Source organism: Saccostrea cucullata, unplaced genomic scaffold (assembly GCF_032062105.1).
Source record: "Saccostrea cucullata isolate Sc308-1 unplaced genomic scaffold, CSIRO_AGI_Scuc_v1 ctg24, whole genome shotgun sequence".
Classification (NCBI taxonomy): domain Eukaryota; kingdom Metazoa; phylum Mollusca; class Bivalvia; order Ostreida; family Ostreidae; genus Saccostrea; species Saccostrea cuccullata.
The window spans coordinates 225,422-252,431 of record NW_026933183.1 but is presented as its reverse complement, the minus strand read 5'-3'; the positions used below and the strand labels follow the sequence as shown (position 1 = coordinate 252,431).

The 27,010-nt window shown below is 36.2% G+C and overlaps 3 protein-coding genes across 3 annotated transcripts; 1 reads left to right on the top strand and 2 right to left on the bottom strand.

The window, feature by feature from the left end:
• Positions 1–807: 807 nt before the first annotated feature.
• On the top strand, positions 808–8,069 carry LOC134237547 (mucin-5AC-like). Its single transcript, XM_062719641.1, has 21 exons — positions 808–926; positions 1,321–1,347; positions 1,826–1,942; positions 2,058–2,213; positions 2,457–2,606; positions 2,894–3,052; positions 3,177–3,320; positions 3,625–3,789; positions 3,922–3,972; positions 4,171–4,263; positions 4,397–4,504; positions 4,632–4,772; positions 4,939–5,091; positions 5,319–5,477; positions 5,636–5,788; positions 5,999–6,157; positions 6,271–6,417; positions 6,869–7,021; positions 7,106–7,282; positions 7,398–7,544; positions 7,700–8,069. Exons 1-21 carry the CDS (start codon positions 875–877, stop codon positions 7,957–7,959), a joined length of 2,871 nt encoding a protein of 956 aa, XP_062575625.1. The 5' UTR covers positions 808–874; the 3' UTR covers positions 7,960–8,069.
• Positions 7,993–10,091, bottom strand: LOC134237548 (liver carboxylesterase 1-like). Its single transcript, XM_062719642.1, has 2 exons — positions 8,554–10,091; positions 7,993–8,312 (listed from the first exon to the last, which is right to left on the bottom strand). The coding sequence occupies exons 1-2, from the start codon at positions 10,089–10,091 to the stop codon at positions 8,138–8,140; spliced, it is 1,713 nt and encodes a 570-aa protein (XP_062575626.1). The 3' UTR covers positions 7,993–8,137.
• A 5,684-nt stretch (positions 10,092–15,775) lies between these two features.
• LOC134237543 (transforming growth factor-beta-induced protein ig-h3-like) lies at positions 15,776–18,089 on the bottom strand. Its single transcript, XM_062719635.1, has 6 exons — positions 17,892–18,089; positions 17,098–17,315; positions 16,801–16,990; positions 16,605–16,703; positions 16,327–16,437; positions 15,776–16,039 (listed from the first exon to the last, which is right to left on the bottom strand). The coding sequence occupies exons 1-6, from the start codon at positions 18,031–18,033 to the stop codon at positions 15,903–15,905; spliced, it is 897 nt and encodes a 298-aa protein (XP_062575619.1). The 5' UTR covers positions 18,034–18,089; the 3' UTR covers positions 15,776–15,902.
• Positions 18,090–27,010: the final 8,921 nt, after the last annotated feature.

The window sequence follows — 27,010 nt, the reverse complement described above, 5'->3', positions numbered from 1 at the left end:
AGTTAATATGCAAGTGGGTGGAGTTAATCTTGTACAAGAACAACCAAACACACTCCAAGTTCACGGCCATCCAAACATTATAAAACAATATCTTTCTTTTTTTTCTGTGTATATATCATATCAATATTTAATTCTATAAATATCCTATACGTCAACATTTTTGTTCAAATCGAAATACATTTTTAGCGAATGATAAGAATTTTCACCAATCAGGTCACAGAAATGTTTATCAGTTATACAATTCTTGAAGAGCTAAAAGCTTATTCAAAATATAAAATACGTTATAATATTTTCTCGTTTTCTATGTTTCTTCTAAATACCATGCTATGTGCAGTATTACTGGACAATTTTAAATTACAGTTAAATTTACAGTTCAGATTGGTGAAATGTTATTAAATTGCATTAAATTGCATTAAATTTATCTCATCAAACTTTTATCCATTGTTTTAGGCATTCTTGATATATTTATACTCAAAATTTATCGATTATTTTGGTTAATTATCAAAATTAATGTAATATCATAATTTGCTAGGAAGTGGTATGATCCGGTATCTTACAAACGGCATGTCTCTCGCTGACGGAAATTCCTCGCACCTGCAAGCGTTGATAAGACCATGATCTCGTCTTCCCGTCGATGACCAGGTTATCAATTCAGGCCAAGTCAAACGTTTTCACCTGTTACCCATAGAAAAATGCCCTCCCACTTAATTAAGTACCTTTTTAACAAACATATAAACCAAAAATTATTAAGGCTTGGCCTCGAAATAAATAAGTTTCGCAACACTTAAGCATTATATTATTTCGTTTCGGTTTTTCGAGGCTAAGGTTACATAATCTTGGCAAAGAGGGAATAGAAAAGACCAAAGGAGGCAAAATGGACATAAAGTACACAGTTCTAATCTTCACTGTAATATCCACAGCGGCATGTAAGTCTTTAGTATCATTTATGTATGAAATTTTCTGATATTTTAGTCTTTGTTTCATACTTTCAAAAGTTTTTTCACTTATGATTTTTGAGAAAATTTTATTTTATGCAGATTAATTACACAATTTATATGAATGCTCAATAGAAGATAAAACATGCATATTTATATCCTGACTAAGAGGAAACGCCTCGATATTATCAAAATTTTTATATCTAAAATAAGTTCTACTGTAATTTTTATACACTTAAAGTTGCCATTCTGTTACGTTGCATTTTGGTAATGAAAAGACATATTATTATGTGTATGTATTAATAACCTTATATGACCTTTTCTCATTTACTATTATATTGTATAAAGATGTATGGATTAGATAAATATGAATTTTAAATACTAGGTTTGCCTAACCCAGCAAACAGAGAGGGTACGATGTCTTTAAATCTCTGCATTTCTTTGCATTTACACTGTTTCACGTTTTGCTATGGTGACATTCCCAGGTTTCCGAAAGAGAACCTCAGCCAATCAAATGCTTACCCAGGATTCATACAGCAGTGGAATGCTGGGAATTTCCGGTCCGGGACAAAGCATGACAATAAATCAAAATGCACTGCTCTCCCTTTTGCTTGCTAACCCTTATTTCACCGAGTTGTACATGGAAAACCCCTCCCTTGCTTCCCAATATGCCACACTGCTTCTGTATGGTAAAGAATGTCTAACCGTTAATAAGTGTCGCAAAATACCTTATTTCTGCACGTATCATTACCTTTTAAAATGTTTATATGTCTGCTATTTCTAATTTGACTGAGGAAATTAAATTCAATGCTAAAAAATTGTATTGTTTAATGGAAATTTGATCTTTATAGTATATTGGACTTGAGATTGTTTTTTATACGCATGTTTAGCCGGAAACGTCCGGGCCAACAATAACGACTGTCCGCCATTACCTCAGTCCTGCCCCACTGAGTGTTATGCAATAAGCTCTACTGGATGTATCGTCTGTCAGTGTCCGAAATCTCAGGGTAAAGCTTATCATGTTTCCAAATTCAGAGAAATAAAAAGTATTACTGGACATTTTATCATTTCCATGCCATTCCATAGGAAATTCCAATTCTCTTACTTGATGAATTATTACAGGATCGTCTGCATCAAATTCCAGTCACACTGGAACCAGAACAGGGAGTTCTTCTTCCGCCGGAAATAACAATGGATGTCCGCCATTCCCATCACAATGTGACCCGAATTGCCTATCTTTAGACAGCATGGGGTGCCCTATCTGCTCTTGTTCAACAAGTAACCATTTAAGTTATCAATGCCTCTCATGCAAAAAGTGATGGTTCCAAAAATGACCAAACAAATATAATTTAATTAAATAATAGCATTTTAAAGTGTAAACTGGCGTAATATGCTAACATGACTTTCAAAATTACTATGCGCATTTCTTTAATTTTTTACAGTACCATTGAAAAAAATTGCATAATCTTTTAATATGTTTCAAAGCATTATAGGTGATTTTCTTTTCGTTGACTTTCAAAGATCATCAGTCATCATTACAAAACTCTTCAAGTTCCGGTGGAGCCGGAAGTGTGCCGAAGGTCAACGGATGTGCTCCTTTTCCAAAGGACTGCAGCGCTGAGTGTGCTCACATTGACGCCATGGGTTGTATAGTCTGCGCCTGCCAGTCAGGTAATGGTGCATGCATCCGTAGCTTTTATTGTTTTTGTATCTTCATTAAAACAGATGTTGATATATCCTTATCAGATTCATGAAACGATAAAGTTAAGATAACGGACGGACTGTGATCGATCCCCCCAAAAAATAAATAAATAAAAGAAACATTAATCTGTAAAGTGGGCAAACACCACGGATCCTTGGAAATTGCAAAGGTGGGATCAGGTGCTTAGGAGGAGTGTAGTAAAACTTCATAAATTTTGTATTTAATGTCCCTGATAAACATTGGCGTTTTAATTAAGGTGGATCAGGACACACCAGTAACGGAACATCTTCATCCTCTTCCTCTAACACCTATCAGGGGAACAGTAATGGATGCCAGACCTTCCCCAAGAACTGCCGTACGGAGTGTGCCGCTGTTGACGCCCGGGGTTGCATCGTATGTCAGTGTCCCACCTCAGGTTGGTTATATGTCTTAAAATTAAAATGAAAAGCAAATTCATTTGAGGAAGATATGTTGAGCACAAGATGTAAGATAATTGCCGTAAAATCGTTTGTAACCTTCCTTGAATTTGTATTGATTAGGTTCTGACAACTCAACATCTATCTCGGTACAGACAGCCAGTTCTGGCGGGAACGGAATTAACGGATGTCCACCATTTCCAAAGAACTGCGACTCTTCATGCGTATCTTTGAATGATATGGGATGTGTCGTCTGCACTTGTTCACGTAAAATTTATGTTTGCATATTTTAGATAAAACCTCTTTAAGAACAACCAAAGACCTAAGAAAGATCGAACTAACAATATGAGAAATAGAATATAAATGATCACTTATTAATGTCAAATGTCCATTGGAACAAAGAACCCTCTAAAACAGCAGAGGTTGGATTACTACGGAGAAATAAATACCCCCTGTCAATTGTCGACCAGTCATACCCGCAAAAACGTTTACTTTAGTTTGGAAAAAATGCATACAGGTTGCTTTAAAAAACGATAATCGATGTAAAAAGTGTATTTTTTCTTCAATGCAGATTCAAGTAACAATAAAACACAGACCGGTGTTCACCAGATCGGAAATTACGTCAACACACAAGGTCAGAGTTTAGCAGGAAACGGAAATGGTTGCCCTGCAATAGATCCAAAATGCCCGGCTCAATGTACTTCCGTTGACAGCCAGGGATGTGTTCGCTGCACCTGCCAGACAGGCAAGAACCGTAGCCATTATACATTCATACACAAATATCTTTGACTTAAGTTAAGCATTGAAGTCCCGTTTTATAGCCTGTGTTATCAACATTATTGACATCTTTCTGATGTCCTGTTTACAGGTTCGACGTCTTCGTCTGCCTCACAATCCGGATCTGTCTCGAGCAGCAACGGTAAATCTTCTTTAAATTTAATTTTTGCATAAATATTGATTTTTGTAAAGTTCATTCTTAATTATTATATTTAATTTCAGTTTAAAAATTAATTTTTAGAATCCAGAAAAAAACTTGAGTTTATGAAATATCACTAGTATAGGTACTAAATTAAAGCTCGCCTTCCAGTGTTTTCAGTACTTTCATTTCATCTTGCAGCTGGAGGGTGTGCATCAATTCCAAAGAACTGTGAGCTTAGTTGTTTAAATATCGACTCTAGTGGATGTGTTATCTGCTCATGTCCGGCGGCGGGTAAGCTTAATTTCCAGTGTACCATTGAAGAGAAACACCTTCCTCACAAAAGTTATGACTGTCCAATATTCAGATATTTGTGAATTTTTAGGTTGTATATTTCCAAACTTTTCTAAAACAAATCTTCCTTTAGGAAGTGGCTTTGGTAACACCTGTCCACCATATAATGCAGACGATTGTGATGAGGTATGCAAAATGACGGACACACATGGCTGCCCTGTTTGCGACTGTTCGCAGCACTGTAAGTGTACAGATAAGCGGATCTTTCCTTTTGCACCTCTCTCAACGCACTGTATCTCAATACAAATGAAAATTTAAGTCAAAACATAATTTGAATTTAACCATAGTTTCTGTATTCACTCTCACAGTGGGCTCTACCACCGCCTCGACTAATCATAATAACGGAGGAGTTCCGGGAGCCGGTGGGTGCCCTGCCTTTGACTTCGGTAAATGTGACCCTTCTTGTGTATCTATGGATGATAAGGGATGTTTGACCTGCACATGTTCAGGTATATACATAAGTTCAAATATTTTTCATCTGATTAGTAAAATGAATAACTTTCTATGATAGTACGTCATTTGTAGACAGTTTTGGTCACAATATTAAAGCTTATATATTCGCCACAATGAGGCGCAAGCGATCGCGAAAGAAGGCATATTGTAATATTTTTACAGCTAGCACAGTACCATCTGCCGGTCAAACCACAACACTAGGGGCCGTAACTAGTGTCCCTGGAGCTGGAGGATGTCCTCCCTTTGATTTCAGTACATGTGATCCCTCATGTGTTGTAATGGATAGTCAAGGATGCATGTCTTGTCATTGTGCTGGTAAGAGAATACTGTATTCTTTTCAAATATAAACAATTAAAATATACAAAAATATTCTGTGACCATTGCAAGCAAATCAACTTGTAACTTCCAATTAATCATGCCTATAGAATTTTTACACGCAAGAGATAAACTAAAGAATATTTCAGTTCTTGTTTTACTTTCCCGAAGAGAAAAGGCAAAGATTTGCAGGCTACAAATTAAAAAAAAATGACTTTAATTTGCAGCAACAACACAAGCGCCTTCTGGAGGAAATTCGAACAACACCTCAGGAACGGTAACCAGTGTACCCGGGGCTGGCGGTTGTCCTTCCTTTGACTTTAGTACTTGTGATCCCAAGTGTGTCGTCATGGATGATCAGGGATGCTTATCTTGTAACTGTGCAGGTTGTCAGATTTTTGGCTATGTATTATACGCACTTCAAAAAAGATAAATGCTGATTTAAACCATATCTGTCGCTTACAAGTACTTTTACTACTTAAGATTAATCTGTTTCGGTTACTTCAAGCGGGCTTCAATCTTGACTTTGTTGTTTATTTGTTAGTGACAATGGCGCCATCTGGAGGACAATCTAGTACATCAGGGGCAGTAACTAATGTTCCAGGTGCCGGTGGATGCCCTTCCTTTGATTTCAGTACATGTGATCCAAATTGTGTTGTTATGGACGCAAGAGGCTGTATGACATGCCAATGTGCAGGTGATAAAACTGGAGATTCAAGCTTCAAAAATCTTAACCTCTTAGTTAAACGACAGGGGCAAATGGTATAAATTGCGAATCTGTCCAAGCTAAAAATAACATGAAGAATATATTTTTGTAACTTGTTTTACATAATCTGTCGAAAAAAATATGCCAATTCCCAAATAAAGAAATTTGGAACAAATTGGATAATGATTCAAATATTTATAGCAACAACTGCAGTGCCTTCTGGGGGTGATTCTAATAATACGTCAGGAACGGTAACCAGCGTGCCTGGTGCTGGCGGTTGCCCATCGTTTGATTTCAGTAACTGTGACCCTAACTGTGTTGTAATGGACGGACAGGGTTGTCTTTCTTGCCAATGCAAAGGTTTGTATTATTTTGAAAAAGGGAAATAACAATATTCAGTCGTTTTTTTTATTTCTTTGAAAAGATTTTTTTTCTATCATTGACTTAACGAGTTAAATTTGTATCCATTGCAGCGACTACAGCTGCCCCTAGTAATAATTCTTCATCATCAGTGACGTCAGTTCCAGGAGCGGGAGGTTGCCCTTCTTTTGATTTCAGTAAATGTGACCCAAATTGTGTTGTCATGAATGAACAAGGCTGCATGACATGTCAATGCAAAGGTTAGATAGCACATTTTAAATATAATAGATTTTTGTAACTTGTTTTACATAGTATGTCAGGCACATATGCCAATTGCCAAATAAAGAAATTTGAAACAAACTGGATAATGATTCAATATTTATAGCAACAACTGCAGTTTCTTTCTAATAAAAATAAATATACCCATACCTAGGTTTATTATTAGGTAGGGGTATATTTTTTTATTAAAAGAAAAATAAGTAACGTCAGGTGCCTGTGATTTGAGTGGCTGATTTTGATATAAGTATCAAGTGTCATTTTTATCACACTAGTTTATAGTAGTTGATATGTTGTTGAATTCTGTGTTTCTAAAATTACTTTAATAATTACTGACGATAATCTGAGGGATGTTTTGCTTTTAATAATGATTTAGCTATATTTCCTAAATACGAGTACTGGTACAATAACTTAAAAATGTACCTTCCAAATTAGCAACAACACCAGCACCCTCTGGAGGACAATCAACAACAGGAGCCGTGACTGGTGTCCCTGGAGCCGGCGGATGTCCGTCTTTTGATTTCAGTACATGTGACCCCAACTGTGTGGTAATGGACGGGCAAGGGTGCTTATCCTGTCATTGTGCAGGTAAGAACCTTTCTTACTTAATCAGAATTATACTTAAAAGAGAGGTAAGGAATGGATGAGTACCGCTTTTCTTTTCATTTATAGCTTCAACTACAGCTCCACCTGCTACAACCAAAGCGCCATCTGGGCAAACAACACATCAACCAGGAACGACAACTGCTGTCCCTGGCGCAGGTGGTTGTCCTTCTTTTGACTTCAGCACCTGTGACCCAAACTGTGTTGTCATGGATTCACGTGGTTGTCTGTCATGTTCTTGTGCTGGTAACAAATTATTTCTTCATTATGAAACCTATATGGTCATTTGAATTCATCATGTAGGTGAACTTATTAGCAAACTTTGAAAAAAATTTAAATCAACATTTTGTTGAATTACAAGTAGCCACCACAACCACCTCTGGGCCCGGCGCGGCCTCTGTTACGTCCATTCCTGGAGCAGGTGGGTGCCCCTCATTCGACTTCAGCAAATGTGATCCAAATTGTGTTGTCATGGACGCCCGGGGCTGCATGACCTGCTCATGTTCAGGTATTTTATATTAATTAAGTGGCATTTTTGAAAATTAGAATTATGTATTCTTTATGTCTGTTTCATGTTTGTATTACTTTTCCTCCAAACTGCATAATACGTTCCTAAATATAAATATGACCATAATGATACTAACTTCATTTTAAAATGCATAGCGACTGTCGTTCCTGCAAATGGTAAGCAAAGACCTACTACCGCCACACCTCGGCCTACCACCACCACCACCACCACACCCGGACCCACCACTAGTACAACCACACCAAGACCCATCACTACGCATGCTCAGACAACTACTACCGGTGGAGTCACGTGTCCTGCTATAAGATGTACTTATCCCTGCGATGCAGGAGTAACATTTAATTCTCAGGGTTGCCCTGTATGTAAATGTAGAACTTCTAGCACGAAGTCCCCTTGATTTGTTTTTATTTATATCATGAGAAATCTCGTATATATACAATAAATATATGTTCCAACAATAATTATGCGTGTTTTGAGGTTTGCATAAAAAAATGTCATTGAAGTAGAAAAAAGGTGAAAAAGATAAATATAATTTAAGAAATCTTCAAAAATGTTATCTTTTAATTCCATCTGGATCACAGTTCCTCTTTCATGTCATCCTGAAGTTCTTTTAGTTCAGGGAACATTATTCTTGTGGCCCCAACATTAAAATCTTTCTTCACAGAGATTTCAAAGTCAAAATCGAGATATTCCCGCTTATTGACGTCATAAGTAGGCCACCTCACAGGAGTTTCCTCAGAATTTGGATCCCTGAAAAAAAAAGAACATATATAACAATCTGAAACTACAATAGCACAATATAAGTCGTACTTCTCTTGCATATAAAAACTCTCAGAAATGCTATACTAGTATGTCAAATTCAAAACACAAATGAAAAAATGTTTTTACTTAGAAGAGACATTGGATGTTATAAGAAGCACATTACAGCTGAGTAAAATCACCCCGAGAGGATCATTACTTTGAGGATTACCTACAACCGCCTTATACTTGCCCAGTTTTAGCGAAATTGGAGAAATATCGGATAATTTTTTCACTGAGTCTGTTATGTCTTTCTTCTGTATGGTTATAAACCGGAAGAACGGGCATGTCAAAAAGATGATACAGGTCGTCTGCGTGGCCCGCTCCTCTAAACCATGAGGGAGGTGGCGGACCATAAGGGAGCGGGCTTACTGCAGACAAAATGTAGTGGAAAGTTTTATGATTTGCATTGTTTCTGGCATGCGCAATAAGAGCACTTGTTGCTGGGGCAACCATCACAGTATCCCCGTAGAAGTCGGTAGCTCGGTTACTTTGGGCATCGTCTCCTTCATCTGTGGTGTAAAAGTCACAAAGTTTCTGACTCATCTCCGGTTTGTTTCCAAACAACTCTTGCACTAGACCAGGTATAATGACGTCACAGAGGATATTCCGTGAAATTCCTTCCTCGACGGAGAAGTTGTGTGTCTCTTGGAGTTCAGGCAGAAGAGTGTAATACAACAGCGATCCTTCAGCACTTGTTGTTCCTGCCATAAAATCCAAAGATCGAAAGAACTCGCCTTCCGGAGAATTTTCGTCATGCATCGTAAAATACAACTTGTTCTTGATCAATTCATCGTCCTTACACGGACCCATCAACATTTCTACCGTATAGTTATCAGGTGCCATAAAATCATAAATATTGACAGCATCCAAAACTTCTTTTGTTGAAAGTTTTTGGAGACAAGCAAAGAACTCGGCTTTATTCTCCATTGGACAGTTCGTCTTTTCCGAAATCCTCATGTTAACTTTTTCTACGTCGGAATCTTGAGTGATGACCTGTCTATTTACTACACCACTCATGGAAATAGCTCTTTGGAACATCCCGGCATTTGCTGGGATCAAAGTCTGAAAATGGACACTCATTCCGCCGGCCGATTCACCGAAAATAGTAACGGATTCCGGATTTCCTCCAAATGCTGCTATATTCTTATGGACCCAACGGAACGCCATCATCTGATCCCAAAGTCCATAGTTTCCCTTCGAAACTGGATCGAGCAAATTCAAGAAACCAAATAATCCTAGCCTGTAATTTATCGTTACCACGATGACATCACCTTCCGCTGCTAGTCTTTGACCGTTTGTCTCACCGGCAAATCCTATAACAAACCCACCCCCGTGGACCCACACCATTACTGATAGACTGTTTTTAGGAGAAACTTCCCCCGGAACGTACACATTCAGTTGAAGGCAGTCTTCGGAATATTCTGGGATATACCCCATCTCCATTCCAATATCTTGTTGCATGCACGCCGGTCCATGAAGCTCCGAAATACCCTTTACTTCCGTCCATCTTTCGACCGGTTCTGGTTTCCGGAACCTGAGGTTTCCCACGGGCGGCTTCGCATAGGGAATTCCAATGAACCGATAGACTGAACGATCATTCTTTACGAACTCCTGGTAACCTCTAACTGGACCGGAAGGAGTTTCTATGACAACTGACTTTGGTTCGCCATCATCACTTTGACTGGAAGCTGTCAGAATTGAGAGCAAGAATATACAGAAAAGATCCATATCTGAAATTACAGATTGTTATATTCAAGTAAAAGCAATTGTTATTCGGGATTTTGTCAGTTATAAAAAGTAAGTATGAAGGGGGTGGGATGGGGGGTGTTTGTTTGTTTGTAGGACCGGGTGTGGAAACTATAACCCTCTGTTCACAATCAAACAATGAAATTGATTAATTAACAATACCAGTTTAATAATAACGAACAAGACTAAGTATTTGTCAACAGAGAAGCCTTAAATGTGGTAGTATGACAAGTGATCTTCTGACTAGCAAGCTAAATGTATTGGTCAAATGAGACATTGCAACTTAACTTTAACATACACAATGTAAACGTGGGATATAAAAGTGAACAAAACACACCGTGTATAGGGGCACATCTGGGGTTTCGGTTAAGTAACTATGGGGTTTCAATTCCGAAGCGGTGATTTTTTGCACTTGGAAAACATATTTTGTAAAAATCCTTTGCTAATGAATTCTTCGGGGCCAAATGACATGCGCACGGGTTGTAAGAATGTATTACCTTCCAATTTAGTGCAATAGGCTGGTTGAAAGCGTAACGGATTCTGCAAACACTTCTGGACAGTTCAGTCGACTGGGAAACGCGTTGTGATGTCACTGATATTCTTTGCTCTATAATTTTCAAAAGCGGTCCTTTAAAGCTCATTTTAAGGACGACAGATAAAGATTTATATAAAAACAATCCATGAAAACTTTTTTCACCTTTAACAGTCTCTATTTCTGTAAGAAATATAAACTTTTGTGGCCAAAGAGTGCTGTGCCTAACGGGGTTTCAAGGTTTGTTAACATAGGGGGTTTCAACTCAAAGGCTTTTTTTCTATGTTTTAATCTAACGGGGTTTCAAGGTTTGTTAACATAGGGGGTTTCAACTCAAAGGCTTTTTTTCTATGTTTTAATCTTTGGATTTGGATTCATGGTTTATTCATCACGGAGAAAAAGTGAATGGCCATATGGAAGGCAAAAGATTTGTTTGCAAAGACTTTTAAGCAACTCAAATTCTTATTTTTTGATATCGTCGGTACTATATCAGTGCTAAAAATCCAAAAATAAGAATCCAATGCTTATACATTTACATTCTTTAATTTTCTTTCCATATACTAGTAACTGTAAATTTCATTCTACTTTCTACTGAATTTAGCGCATGTCAGACCTGACGTACATGTAAGAGCCGTTTGTGAATGTTAAATGTGGATGGGGGGAGGGAGTCAGGTGACGTACAAATATTATCTTGTTTTGATTAATTATTCCATCGATTTTAATTAAATTGAGTCAAAACAATGCGCATTTTAGCGTTCCAAGACCATTGAAAATACATATAATTCCTACTATGTATTCTACTGCGCAGTGATAAGGTTTGGTGTGTTTAATAGGATATTGATTGCAATTACACGTATATAAGAATTCCAATGGATTTCAAAAAGAAAAAAAATACTTTGAATGCAAAAATATACAGGCATGAATAGTCACTTTAATCTCTATCGGTTACCTATCAAATCTAGGATGTAATTTGAAATTCTGACATTTATGTATAACTGTTTAATGGCCCAAGCACTTAATTGAACTTTTGTCAAAATAAAATTCAAATAAACAATTGCGTTTTCCCAGAAAATCCGAAGGCTGTTATGCAGTCCCATCGAATGTAAGAAAAACGTTCAGCGACCGGAATTTTAAAACATTGTACATGTACATGTACCTATATTATGAAACGAACTACCTTTGCATATTAATCAATCAAAATATATTGATGTTTTCAAAAACAACTTTTAAAAAACACTTCCTTAGGAACTTATTTTAATCACTGCTCTCCATGTATATTTGTATACAATATTACTGCATGTACAACGCCATTGAATACGTTTATGTAAAAGAAGGCGTTTAATCAAATAAATCAGTTTCATAGAGAGCACATTGCGTCCCATAAACATCCTTTAGGAAAATGTGGGAACGAGGTTTAATTTTGAATCTGATAAAAACGCTCGAGAGGAACAAAGCATATTTATATGGCATTACAGGGACATAGCATCCTTTTAAAAAGATTTTTTCCTGTTTAATGAAGGAGCTAGGCGTGGGGGGAGGGGAAGGGGGTAGGTTTCACTTTTCAGTACCAAATTTTATTCATGCACTACTCTTCAATACCATTATTTGACGGTACCGCAACAAAAGTGGGAGTTTTCAATGAAGAATTTCAATAGTAAAATGTTATGGTTGGAAGAAGTGATCCCAATGCTACGTGCAAATTTCTTTCCACTGTCATGTTGTAAATTTTGAATTTTGAATTTACCGGGTGGCAGTAAACACAAAATTTACAACATGACAACTTTGAATTCAAAATTTACAACATGACACCACATTTACTAGCGGGAAATCTATTTCCTTGTGTATGAGACGCAACATGTCTATTGAGTGAGCTTTCACATCTGTTCATCTTTGCAAATAGGTGACAACCAAATTTTTTGCCTAACATATGACCATTCATTTTTATTTCGTGGTAAATGGACGAAATCCATATTCTTGAAAGAAAGCAAATATTTAAACATAGAAAAAGCCTTTGAGTTGAAACCCCCTATGTTAACAAACCTTGAAACCCCGTTAGGCACAGTAGAATTTGGACACAAAAGTTTATATTTCTTTCAGAAATAGAGACTGTTAAAGGTGAAAAAAGTTTTCATGGATTGTTTTTATATAAATCTTTATCTATCATCCTTAAAATGAGCTTTAAAGGTCCGCTTTTGAAAATTATAGAGCAAAGAATATCAGCGACACCACAACTTTTCCCAGTCGACTGAACTGTCCAGAAGTGTTTGCAGAATCCGTTACGCTTTCAACCAGCATATTGCACTAAATTGGAAGGTAATACATTCTTACAACCCGTGCGCATGTCATTTGGCCCCGAAGAATTCATTAGCAAAGGATTTTTACAAATATATTTTCCAAATGCAAAAAATCACCGCTTCGGAGTTGAAACCCCATAAGTTACTTAACCGAAACCCCAGATGTGCCCCTATACACGGTGAAACAGTTACAAACGGTCAATACATCTAAAATGTAAATAAAAATTAGCTGAATAAAGAGTTCAAGATTTACAAGCAGAATGTGGGTTTATACGTTTAGAGACAAAAAATGCAGAATAAGCATGTTTTACTCATTCACTTGAAGTTAGATTAAGGGGGAGGGGAGGGTAGACCCATGGATTAATCACCTATTCTAGACACTGCCCTACCATTCTCTTTTTCCTAAAATACATGAAGACCTGAGAAAGCTTTTCAGTGCGATTTTTGGCTTAAAATTAATTCGGCATAGTTCCTGGTTTCGTCCTGTTGTAAATAAATGCACTTTTATGCAATGATAAAAAATATTTGATATTTTTTCAGTTTTATTGGGTTTATGATTTTATTATTTTTTATGTATGCAAATTAAGCAGTAAAATCAAATTGGGTCAAAAGATTTTACAACCGAAAATGTCGAGTTATTAAAGCTTTTTGATCCGCCAACCTATTGCAAGATTCGGCAATTTACTAAAATGGACATGCTCAGATATTGATATATTCTTACCATATATTCTCCACTGCTTAAGGTCCACGCAGCTAGGTCTAATAATGGCGAAAGAGAAAAGAACTGCAGAATTTACAAATTCTCTTGTTTGCTCTTCTCGAATGGAGAGTGATTTAAAATCTCACACTTTTCCTCTGGACAGTCCAACACTTGTTTAAAACCCTAATTCAAACATTCGGCGGAAACCATGTTCTTTTATAAATAGAATGTGTAAAAATCTAGAACACTTTTCATGTGGATCCACCCCTGTGATAAAGATTACCACAAAGAGCACAATAAACTATGACATACATTTGAATAAGGCCTCATACAGGATATCACATTTTTGAATAACTTACAAAAGACAGAATTAGTTGAATTTTGTGTCATTTTTAAATAATAAAACGTGTTAAGGCAATGTTTTAAGATTCAAAAAGAACACTCGAAGAAGTTCGATAAAAAAAAACAACTTAATCTGCTGCAGCTGTAAAATGAATGGAGAAAGATACAAAAAGAAACAAAAAGAAAACTAGAGGTACTGTGAGCAATGAGCTCACTAAATGATACCCCCCGCCTCCCATATGAATATAATGGCAGTGTCCATGTTTTGCTCTTGAAAATCAAAAGCAAAACATGTCAGATCAAAAAGTAAAATAGGAGGTGCACAATGGCAATATGTAATTAAGAATCTGTGAAAGTTTCAATAAATTTCCTTCAGTGGTATGAGAGGAGTTGCGGATAAGAGATGGGTACCCAAAGCGTAACAGACGGACGGACGGACGTACAGCTAGACGGACGGACGGACAGACGGACGGAAATACCGATTACTATATACCCTCCCACTTTTCAAGCGGGGGGTATAATGAAAGGAAAAACATTGCTCAGATGCACATTTGAGCACTTTGCATGTTGCGTGGCTCAAACAGTATTTGACTTTATTACGGCCGTTTCGTCGGCCCGAGACCGACAAATACTAGTATGCAGTAACTAGGGTAGATAAATCTAAATGTTTATATATAAAACCAAGATCTTTCCCAATAATAGCCTAAGTGAAAGCTAAAAAGTAAAATATCAAAACATAGGATTATTAAAATCAATCTATACGACTGACTTGTCGATATTTTTTATCATTTGGATCTTTTTATCACAAAAAATCGAAAGAATAAAGGGCATTTACTATTATATAAATATTTCATGTAGTTGAGTGTAACATTGAAAATTTTCACCCCAAGAAAACCATTGTCAAGGTTTTCTTGGGGTGAAAATTTTCAATGTTACACTCAACTACATGCAATATTTATTATATTATACTGAATGTTTTATACAAATACATATTACAGTGAACCGTGCGCGCATAAATTCCGCGCAGTCGCTATTTTTTGGAATACCACCCGTCGTCAAGCAATGTTGACTGTTGCTAAGCAGGAGGGCGTGACTTCATTATTCAGCGGGTAGTAGTGTTTTTCGACGAATCAGATTCAAGTAATTTACATGAAAGTATAATATTGAAAGATAAATGAAGTCATAAAGATTTTCCCTCATATCTTGGTAGAATAAGAATGTACATTTTCGTCATCTGTATCAAGATTCCTTACTTTTAACTTTATTTCATTACAGTTCATTAGGAAAGATAAAAGGCATCTAGAATCTGAAATCTTAAAAAATGGAATGTAATCTGTTTTGCAGACTACAAGAAGAGAGTATGCATTTGAATCCTGCACCGAAGGATGCTTCGTGGCAAGTTAAGTCGGAATTGGCCCAGTGGTGAACCTTCGGCTCAGATGAGCTTTTTCACCCCTGCCAACTTCAGTTGTTTACCATCTATGAAAGCAGCTTTATTTTCTAATGTTTGAATTCATTACAAGTAGATCTTATATCAAATAAATGAAGGCTCCGCTGGTAACGAATGAATCATTCATCTTTGATTATGATAACCATTTTTATACCCCCCGCTTGAAAAGCGGGAGGGTATATAGTAATCATGGTGGTCGACTTGTTACAATATCCACTGAATGAAAATTGGCTCCGCTGGTAACGAATGAATCATTCATCTTTGATTATGATAACCATTTTTTAAAATCAATTTTGTCAGTGAAATTGAGACTGACTATTTATAATTGAAGAAAATGACAAGTCTCACTACATAAGTACAAAACAATTTTATTCAGCAACAAAATGAACAATGAATCTATATACAAAATGTGAGTATAATGTAGAGTAACTATACTATCCTATCTAGTGACTATCCTATCCTATCCATGCAGTGACTATCCTATCGAGTGAGGTTCCGATTCTCCACTCACGTGGTTCGCCACTAGTAACACTTTGTCAATTAAATGGACAACGCCATTTGTTACTTTAATGTCTGCTTGAATCACTTTTGCATTTTCCACCATAACAGTATCTGTAATGCAACCAAAGAATAATGTTTCATTAAAATGCATTCATGTAATATAAAAGTATTTAAGACTAGATGTCATAACTTCCTGACCATCAATGTGTGAATGTCATACTAGCAAGTACTCACTAAGTACCGAAAGTGAATTCAGAGATGGTCGCATAAATATGACGTACGTAAGATGAACTTATCTCATATGCATATTACATTTTTCGTCAACGATAACATTTCGTAAAATCATTACATTGTGTGGCATGATTGCATTTTATAAAACTGTTAAGAAGTAAACTTACTATTGCGCATTTTAACGATGACGTCACTTCCCTGTACAGTACGGATCTTCATTCCGTCGGACAGTCCTGCACTGTAATAGGTTCCCTGTACATAGTGGTACTGCAGCAAGGCTGTAACAAATAATATAAATTACAATTTATATTGAAACATTGAATTTCAAGCTTGCTCTTTGATTAAAAAATAATTCTTGAAAACGATTCAAATTGCAAAGACTTCCAATCAGCTAAGAATAACATTCAAATTGATAATAACGTAATTTTGTATAAAATGCACTCACTTCTGGAAGCTGCTAGTGTAAGAAACTCAGTGTTAAGAAATCCTGTGGGCAAGGCGTCAAAAGCGGCCTCTATCGGCGCAAATACTGTGAAAGGTCCTCCTAGAATTGAAATAAATTTCAAGTTTTTTGTGATAAACAATTAAAAGACAAAATTGCATCATAAAATTAAAACCAAATGATTTTGAACAATTTGTACCTTGAATGTCATATTGCAGATTTGCTCTAATGAAAGAATAGGTGAGCTGAGTTAAGTTCTGGTTGGATGCGCAGTACTGTAAAATGCTCTCTTCTGGCAGCGGGTACATGACGTCATCAATAAGATGAACCACTCCGTTTGAAGCAATGTTATCGCTTGAGCTAATTCTGCTTCCAGTTGCAGTCATCACCTGCATTGAAGTTATCAGAAAGGCAGATACAATAATACACTATAGTATTCAAATTTACAGAAATTTTTCAACTTTGTTTTAAATAACTAAAAAAAATCTTTATATACCTGACCATTCTGGTATACGTTTATCCTTATTTTGTACCCATTGGCCCAGGATCCAATTTCGATATCGTTTTTAAAAATTGTCATTAATTGGCTACCGGCGGTCACGTGATACTTGATTACTTTAGTGAGTAAATCTTTGTCATGGGAAAGTTTTGTCATGACGTCACTGGGTACTTTGGCAAAGGCGGCATCAGTAGGCGCAAATATTGTAAATGGCCCTGTGAATGAAGCAATTAAGAAATAGTCACGTGATCGAATGATATGATGGTAGTTGATAGTGCCCCCAACTGAAAATGTATGACTGTGCCCCTCCAAACTGAAACTGTTTCCTACGGGCCTGCAATGTCAACCATAGAATTTGCAAAAAATTAATGTTTATTTTAAACGGCACTGTTGATAACCTTGTTTCATCAGCTTCTTTGTCAAACGCTTGCTTTATTTTAGAAAATGTTTGTACTTTGAGTGTATCGAATCATCTGGGCGACATAAATCCAAATAAACAGATGATGAGGGTTTCCTCACTACCCAACTATTGGAAGAAGACGATTGAAAAGTTGAAGTCATCCGATATCATTAAGTTTTATTGTTCGGTTACTATCAACGTCTTTTCCCATTAAAATATCCAGAAATGAAACATGTGTCAAACTCTGTGTTTTGTTTTGTTTTTAACTTGTAATGCTGCATCCTCTTATACGAAATATAAAAAAAGTATATTAATTATATAAATTATGTACTGATTTAAAGTATGCTATTATTCAAACTTCTAAACATAGCAATTATTGTAAAATGTTTACCTTGTGTGCCTAGTTCATGAGACAGCCCAGCCTTGGCCACCAGGGACGCAAACGTTCTGGCGTGGAGATCATGAGCCAGCTGAAGTAGAGTCCTGGCTGTAGCTACACCGAGGAGGCAGAGGAACACGGACAACACCCTCATCTTGTCTGATACCGGTAGAACACAGGGAGGCCATCTTTATAGCGGAGGAACTTCCCTTATCTCACATGTGGACCCACGAGACACACTGACATAACGAAATGGAAGTTACGAAAACAAATGAGGAGGCATTGTTAAATTACTAAGGTAGCGACCGTAGAATTAGTTCTTTTTTTATTTCAAATATTTGATTGAACTTTAAAAAATGTATTATGGGTACTAACTGTAGTGCTCGGCGAAGAAATAAACTTCTTTCTAAGAGTCTTGATTTTCAGGGTAAACTGTTTTGGATACAGACACACTAGATTATACTTGTACACAACACAGTTGAACTATTTGTTATATGCCTCTGCCATATTGGCTGCAGGGGTACTATCAAATGAAGAAAACAGTTATATTCTCTCAAAATATGAAAAGATCTTCCTAAAACAGTGCCAAGGAAAATTTTCCCTCAAGACAATTAAATTCCTTCAACTTACTCACAAATAGTCCATGTCGTAATGTGCATGCAGATAGTTGCATTTGCGGGATACTTATATTAGAAACAAATAGAAGCAGAAGTATTATCGGTCAAAGCAGATCAGGGAGGTAAACAAATACACAGGTATGACAAAATGTTCTTCCTTCATAAGCAAATGAATAATCATGATAATATAAAACACGGACCAGGTGGGATCGGGTGGCATGGAGAAGTGAGCATCCCTTTGAGTTTCGACTGGTCACACTCGGTGTCGTGTGTTTCTTGTATGGATTGGGGAAAACGAGAAAAAAAAAATCCTGTAAACAAATCATTATGTGAATATGGCTTAACAACTGGCATGAAAAACATCAGTCAGCATCTGACTTCATGATTGGTTGTAGTTAATTGAGGACGTTCTAAGTATTAAGTACTTGTGTCCAATCCTTTTGTTGTAACATCTTAACAATAAAATATGTTCAAACCAATTGCTGGCTAGATCATTTTATCGATCAAAAAACTTACGAAATGATGACTTCAACGAAAATATTGATATCCTGGTTTCAGTAACCTTGTTTAATTGTCAATAGTTAGTATCATTTTACAGATTATTCATACGTAGAGCATGCTTTTGGGCATCGAATCAACTGAGAGACATAAACCTCATATGCAGGTGATAAGGGTACTAGTATTATATTTTAATAACGTCCCTCTCCAGAATATTTCACTGATATGGAGACGTCACCATTGCCGGTGAAGGGCTGCAAATTTAGGCCTATACACTTACGGCCTTTGAGCAGGGAGGGATCTTTATCGTGCCACACCTGCTGTGACACGGGGCCTCGGTTTAAGAGAAGACCGCCCCATTTAGTCGCCTTTTACGACAAGCAAGGGGGTTGAAAACTTTGACGATTGAAAACTTGAAATCATCGGGTTTATCATAAAGCTTTGTTGTTAGTTTACTATTAACAACTTTTACTAGTAAAATATTCAGAGGTGAAACAGATGTGTTAATAGATACTATGTCGTCGATTTATCGAAATGTCGAGTTGAACGGCACAACAATTAAGTGTTTTCTTCTTCTTTAGAAGTCTTTGATTAAATTTGCTTCATATGAATATAGAAAGCGTGCTTATTGTATTGATACGTCTGGCGCAACGGAGCGTAATTTGTACCAATGGGAATCTCACCAGTTTGTTGAAAGACCTGGCCTGGGGGCCATAAAACTTAGACAAGTTCACTTTTGATCCCAGTCTCACTTTTCTAAAGAAATTAATAGTGGAAAGTGAGATCAAAAGTGAGCTCGTCTAAGTTTTATGGCCCTAAGGCCTGTTCTCCAAAACTCTATAGATACTAATAAAAATGTCAGCAGAAACTCAGGAGTCTTTTTCATATCAACTTCAGAGTACTTTTGAGTACAATCAGAATGTTTTTAACAATTGAAATAATCTTCAAATGGTTAATAAAAAGAGAAACATTTATTTTTTTATTTTTAATTAAGTTTTGCGCTTATAGAGCCGTAAAAATGAACATATAATACATATTAACAAACGTTTTAATAACTAATAGATAAAGATTGAACAAGATCAATTCTGTACAAATTAGATCAATGCTCGTGCGAATTTGAAAGAGTTATCAATCTTTGTCGTGGGATGTACTTATTCCTAAAAAGTTTTTAACGGCAATTTTTTTTCTTTTCAAAATAAAGTTTGTGGGAGGGAATAAAAAATTATTAAACTTTCCTATATTTATATCTGATTTATAAACAGAGCATAAATGGAAGATAAAAGGCCAACGGACAACAGTTCTCGCCTGAGACTTCATTATGAATTTTAAAGACACCTCTCAAATCTTTATCCGCAAAAAATTGCCCCACCTATAGCTAGAAGAGTTATTGCACAAACTGAAGTGGGTTAATTCAATATATCAATAGCGCGTCCATCTGTTCTCCAGAGAGGATAGAATTAAAGCATGTCAATTCTGAAAATCGTTATATTACTTTTTTTGGGGGGGGGGTAATTTATTTTAGATATTAAGTACTCATAACGCAAAACTCAATATTTCAAAGAAAATTAAGGGTCAGTGTGAATATTACTCGGCAGAAGTACAATGAACTTTTTTGCACTTATAAAATTGTAACTCACTGATTAGTTATATTCAAATTAACCTTAATCATATTTTAACAAATGCAATCATTGAAAATAAATATAATATTATTTGACGTAAAATTGTTTGAATATTTGTCCTTGGACAAAGCATGCAAATTAATGCGCATTCATTATTGTGTGAACTTTTTGCACAACAAAAGTATCATGTTTGGGGTATAAAAAATTAGCAAAAAATATTTTCTTGTACTGTATCAAGTTTTTATGCCTTAAAAAGTATCGTGTGCATGGTTTAAAATAAAAAAGATGGGGTCGTTGAGATAAATTTTCAGACATTGTCAAAATATGTGATTTTCAGAGACTCAAAATGCATGTATCAGAGTTTTGAGAGAACCAAAAGTTTCGGACTTTTGATACACTCAAATCGATCGACATAATGAATCGTACATCATCAACAAATATAAAAAAGAGGACCCGAAATTCATAATGGCATTATCTTTGTGCATCATTTAAAATCATAAGGTCTTGTTAAAACTAAGTTAACAGAGCCCTTGGATCTTGATCTTCAATGTGTCTGAATATTGTGTTCATCGGAGTGGAAGACGGGTGCAACTTTACACATTTTTTTTTCAATTTAGAAGTTCTCAATCTATTTATAGTCCAATATTATATAGGTAAAATAAATCCTTATGTTCACCTGTCAAGATTATCACGTGCATGCAGGCGATTTTTTAAGAGAGCTAAAAATTATCATATCTTCAGCAAACTGTCGTAAACAGTTTAGTTAGAATGATTTTTTATATTATATTATATCCTTTTTTTATATTTCCGATTTGGTTATCACAGAAAGGGAAGACATGCACTGAGGTGAAGGCTTATCACGCGGATGAAAATAGGTAGAAGAGCACGTTTACATGTACAAGTGGGCTCAAATCACAGCTCACTGAGTGACACTGACGAGCAAAGAAATCTGACAAAGAAGAAACCTTTTGCATGCATGTGTGATTGCAGAGATTACGCCGATATAGAGATTAATTATAGGGTTACATTTTACTTTTAATATCAGTAAATTCTGAAAATTTAGCCGTAAAGGTAAAAATAAAATTCACAGTTTTTTTTTTTAAGTTGGTCATACTTCAGGATTATGGCCGTAAAACGAAATTACTGAAAAACGTTGGTACATGTATCAGCAGTAGGTATCCCCTACCTTTTTTCAGACCCTACATTTTACTATTGAAAGGGTGGTTGTGACCCAACTTTTTTGTTGCAGAAAACAAAGTTATATGGTAATGTACGAAGAAAATGTGTTTATGAAAAAAGGGTCACCCCCCCCCCCCCTTTTTCTTCGAAATAAGACTCTCGAGTTTAAACATTTTTTTATATTTTTGATAATCAAACTTTTTTAAGGTGAATTATTTTTTCTATGGCTATCCCCCTTTCCAAAACACAAGGAATTATATTAATTATGAAAGACATTGGCGTCGGATGCAAATTTAAAGGGGGGGCTAATTGAAAGAGAAAAAAAAAACTTGACAAGGAAAAAAACAAACAAACAAACAAAAAACAACAACAAAAATACAAACAAATTAAACTAAACAAAAAAGAGTAAACTTCGTAAGGGGTGGGTGGGTAGGGTGGGGTTGGGGAAGGATCAAACTTCTATAATCGGTACCTTTTTTTCAAACCCTACCACACCCTTCTTTGACTGTACACTGCAAATTTAAACCTCTTGAAAGTGTGTGTGTGTGTGGTGGGGGGGGGGGGGGGTAAACCTACGTCGCAATATTCAGTGCCTGCATTATGTATATCTTTAAAAAAAAAAGGGGGGGCTTAGCCCCTAGCCCACCCCCTTTCCCGGTTCCGACGCCTATGAAAGGCGTGTATTAAAATATATTTCTTAGTACCAATTTGTTCTTTAATTTATATTATTATGGCAGCAAATTCAAGTGTATGGACATTTGATACATTGAAAAAAATAGTTTCTTAGAGGAATCATAATTGTTTTCGATTAATAAGTTTCAAGATCAAAGTATGCCCCCTCCTTTTTTCAAATTTCCGGATGCACATCGCTATGGTGGTATGACTAACAAGAATAAGGTCATTGTTTATTTGAAAAGGGTTTGTATTGATTAAAGTTTGGACGCATGAATTATGCCCTTTCCGTTCTCAAATATTTTAACTGTAAATGTAATAAAAAGAAATCATGCTTAGAAAAGAACAGTTAGGTCAAAAGAAATTACAATTGTCTAACAAAGATAAGTATTTAACAGGCTCATGTAAGATCTTTTTAATAAAAATAAACTCATGATTTATAGTAATCGATTATCAATCTCCTTAAATCAAGGAAAATAAATTAGACGCTTTTATTGATTTTTGAAATTGGCGCCTTAGTTTTTCAACAGGTAACAACAGGAATGTAGGATTATGGGATATGTACGCACATGTCAAGGCCGCCATTGCGTTTCGGAGAAACTTCGCGGGAAAACTTTATAAAGTCATGAAAACAACAAGAAAACAGGTAATACTGTTTGAAACATTGTATGTTTCAACAATATATATCCATTTCTAAAGAATTTCCTCCATTTATTTGTAAAATTATAGAGATTTCATGCCAAATTATGACAAGGTGCGACAGACACATTTTCTATGATCGTGACCCACATGGCCGAAAGAATGTTCGCGAGAGGCAGGTTTTGTCAACTCTGTGATTACCAACTTATGTTTTGTTATTGTCATTTCGATTGAAGTTTATGTAATGGTTTTCATGCCTTAATACTTCGTACTCAGCGTTTTTCATGGAACAAAACACTGCAGTAGCATAAAATTTCTGAATGGCTTTGTTCTCTCAGTGCCCTTGTCATGTAAATTGTGTTCAAGACTGACGCAAACAAACAGTTATGCTAATTCTCATTAAATTTACTTTGATATTAAATTGATAATGATATTTATTAATGCAGGTCTTGTTAAAGCGGCAAGGGGAGCAAAAATAATAGAGTTTGTGTGTTCAGTTGTTGTGTGATCATGTTGATGACTTACCATGTTTACAATGACATAACCCTAATTTGTGTTGTAGATGTGGTTACTTCAAAGACAGCAGCTTTGCACATTTCGACAATGCTGACGGTAAGCAGTTGAAATTGTTATTGCTTAAAATTATTTGCTTTATGTCCCTGAAAAAATTTTCACATGTCAGTTGAAGTGTGATTTTACCAGTCAGTAAGTTAACAGGTTGGGACCAATCGCCCAAATGGGATATAATAGTCCGTTTTGGATATAATATCCCAAATGGGCTATAAATTTACAGTGCAAAAATCGAAAAATTTTATTTTGGCTGTAAATATCCTAAATCCGCATCAGGACACTTAAAAAGGAATAACTTTTGGTAAGCAAGTTTTTCTGTATGCCCTTTGTTTAGGAGATTGATCCCTCGGAAGTTCCTTAACTTCTTGGGGATCAATGTTACAAACTGTAGGGTTGAAGAAAAACTTGCCTACCAAAAGATATTCCTTTCTTAGTGTTTTGATGTGGATTTATGATATTTAATGCCAAAATAAAAATTTTCAATTTTTGCACTGTAAATTTATAGCCCATTTAGGATATTATATCCCAAACAGACTATTATATCCCATTTGGGCGATTGGTCCAAACCTGAGTTAAGAGCGATGGAATTTCTTGTATACATTTTGACCCAACACAGGACCTCAGTTACTGAGTAAAACAGTATTTACAGTCTCATCTGATGAACCAGTATTTACGTCTGGCAACGAGATTCAAACCTGCAACAAAAGGATCAACCCCTAACTCTGATTCTAGAACAAAATGTTTATACAACTGCACCATTTGGGAGACTGTTGTGACTGGTCAAATCAAAGCACAAGCTCTTGGCTTTAACACCACTTGAAAAAAATTTTGACCCCTTAAAAAAGTATCAGTCAAGACATATCAAACTGAGAATCAAGGTAATGAATCAAACAATAATATAGCAGTACATGTACTGTTGAAGTATTGAACAGTATCAGAGTTCTTGAAATCTTTTTTTTGGTGTCAGTCATTTGGACTGACTGCCATGCGAAGGTTTTCAGTCCAGACAGATTTCTATCAGTCCAAAAAAAAAATTCAATAAAAAGATGAAAACTGTATTTGAATTTTATTATCAATACATTGTACACCCAGCGTCAATAAACAGTGCGCACTTCATGTCGATTTGGCTGTCGTATAACAACTTCTTTGAATTCTTGTGGGGGTCCATTTTCTTCCTAAGTTTTAAGCTATTTCGATTTTCTCACCTGTCTTACCTTAGCACCGACAACAAACTAGTTTACCAATCATAGTTTTGCACTTACGTTTATCGAAGAAGCCATTACAATTAAGATAAAGAAAAGCGCTTGAAAGATTACGCTCGGTTGGTTATTGGGAATTCGTACGAAATTTGGTGGGATTTGCATTCTCCACTGCAGCTGGCAAGTGGTGCCATGGATGTCTTTATACAAGTTAAAAATTCTTGAGATGGATGTTAAGCAATTTACAGAAAATTTAATCGCCCACTGTGAACCCTCCCAATGCCCAGGGGTCATAATTTGTAAGTTCCTGAGGATGCCCCCATAAATATATGACAGATCATCATGGCTTGCCCTCCCTACTCCCCAGGTCACTATTTGAATAAACTTGAATTACATTATGTCAAATTCTTTAAAAATCATCTTCTCAAAAATAGCAAAGCCATGATTGGTCATGGGACTACTTTTTGGATTCAAACTTTTCAATACAGGTAATAAACCAATTTCTACTTTTTCCTAGCAGCTGAGCGTTGTGGCAAGTTTCATTTTTTTCTGTCCCAATGGTTCCAAAGCACTGTTAAGAAATTTTTTTTAAAATACCCTACTCAATTTGCACCATATCTTAGTTATCTTTCCTTTGAATGTGACCCTTGAACAAAATTGAATCCCTCTTTACCCTTGTACCTTATGCCAAGGTTGGACTCGACCTTTGCCTTAATGTTCAACAGTGGATTCAAACCCTTGACCTAGGGATCAGTTCCTTGCTCCAAGACTCTAGAGCAGACTTTAACCACTGCGCCATGATGGTGACTCTGTTGTTGTTCTCAGTCATAAACTTTTCACATCTTATTCTCTAGAACCAATAGGCCAGTTTCAAGCAACCTTGGTACAAGTTACATGGGTAAAGAGGGATTCAAATTTGTAAATTTTGTATCTAACCCCAATCATCGGGAGAGTACTACTGGGTCAGTTTGTTTTCTTAACTGCTGAAAAATTGTTCCCATTGCAAGATTATGATTTTCAGTAATTCCATTGTTTCGCTTGATGTTGCATGCATTTATGTTAGAATAGCTTCTCAACTGCAAAAGATCTGAGATAATACTTAGGGTTTATCTTTTATTTTGTGCTGAGTTGAGATATTTGTATTCTGGTTTTGGCTGGCAATTAAACACACTATTGGAATAAATAGCAGTTGTTGATTAAATGGAATCTCGATTACCGATACAATTAATCCAGTGATTAAAGCATAAGCTACTAGGGCATGTAAACTGTGTAGAGAGATTTAACAGAATTAATCACTGTGTAATTTCTCTTTCCCTGATTACCACAGGGGTAAGAAATAAGTAACGGTGAACAGTATAAAGAGAAAGGTCCGTCATTTGTCATTAGTCCTCGTCGATTAGACCGCTGATTTTTACCCTCTCGTGTTTATTTTCCCATTACTCAGTTCTCACCCTTTATTCTCCATGTTTATCGTCACATGGATGATGACGCAATGACGCGTTGTTTCTGGTCCTAAGACCTCGGCCCCCAAGCCTCGTGTATTTACCCGCTATCATGCTCCCTAGGAGATTGCAGCTAGGCTGTACAAGCCGGGCTATCAAACTAAAACTAGACTCCAGGAAACCAATCACAGCCATTGTGTCTCCCTCCCCACTATCACAGCTCTATCATGCACCACTGTGTTGTGCCTGACGGGCTTATCTCCCTTGCTGGCTAAGTCTGGCTAGAGTTATCGTTCCTCGTATATTTTTTATTGTGATGCCCTTGATAGACTAACACCTTATCAGGGATTAGCAGAAATCATGTGACCACCAATATTAGCCCCTTATCTTATTTCAACACAAGCTTCTAGTACAAATATTTATTTAATTTCTTTCACAAGACACTGTTTTGTTGAAAACTGTTCAAACCCTACCAAACTAGTATGAGCATTCCTTTGCTCTACACCCAATGCCTGCAAGACCTTGCATGAATCTCACCTTCCTTCACAGCAGAATTCCAATTTGTGTTGATATTGTCTTTAAATGCTAATGGAATTGTGTTCATTTCTCATTGAAATGGCGCTCAATTACGAAGACAAATTTGTTTTGGTGTTCTCTATATACAAGTTTCCTTGTGACAAGTAGACCTGATTGGCT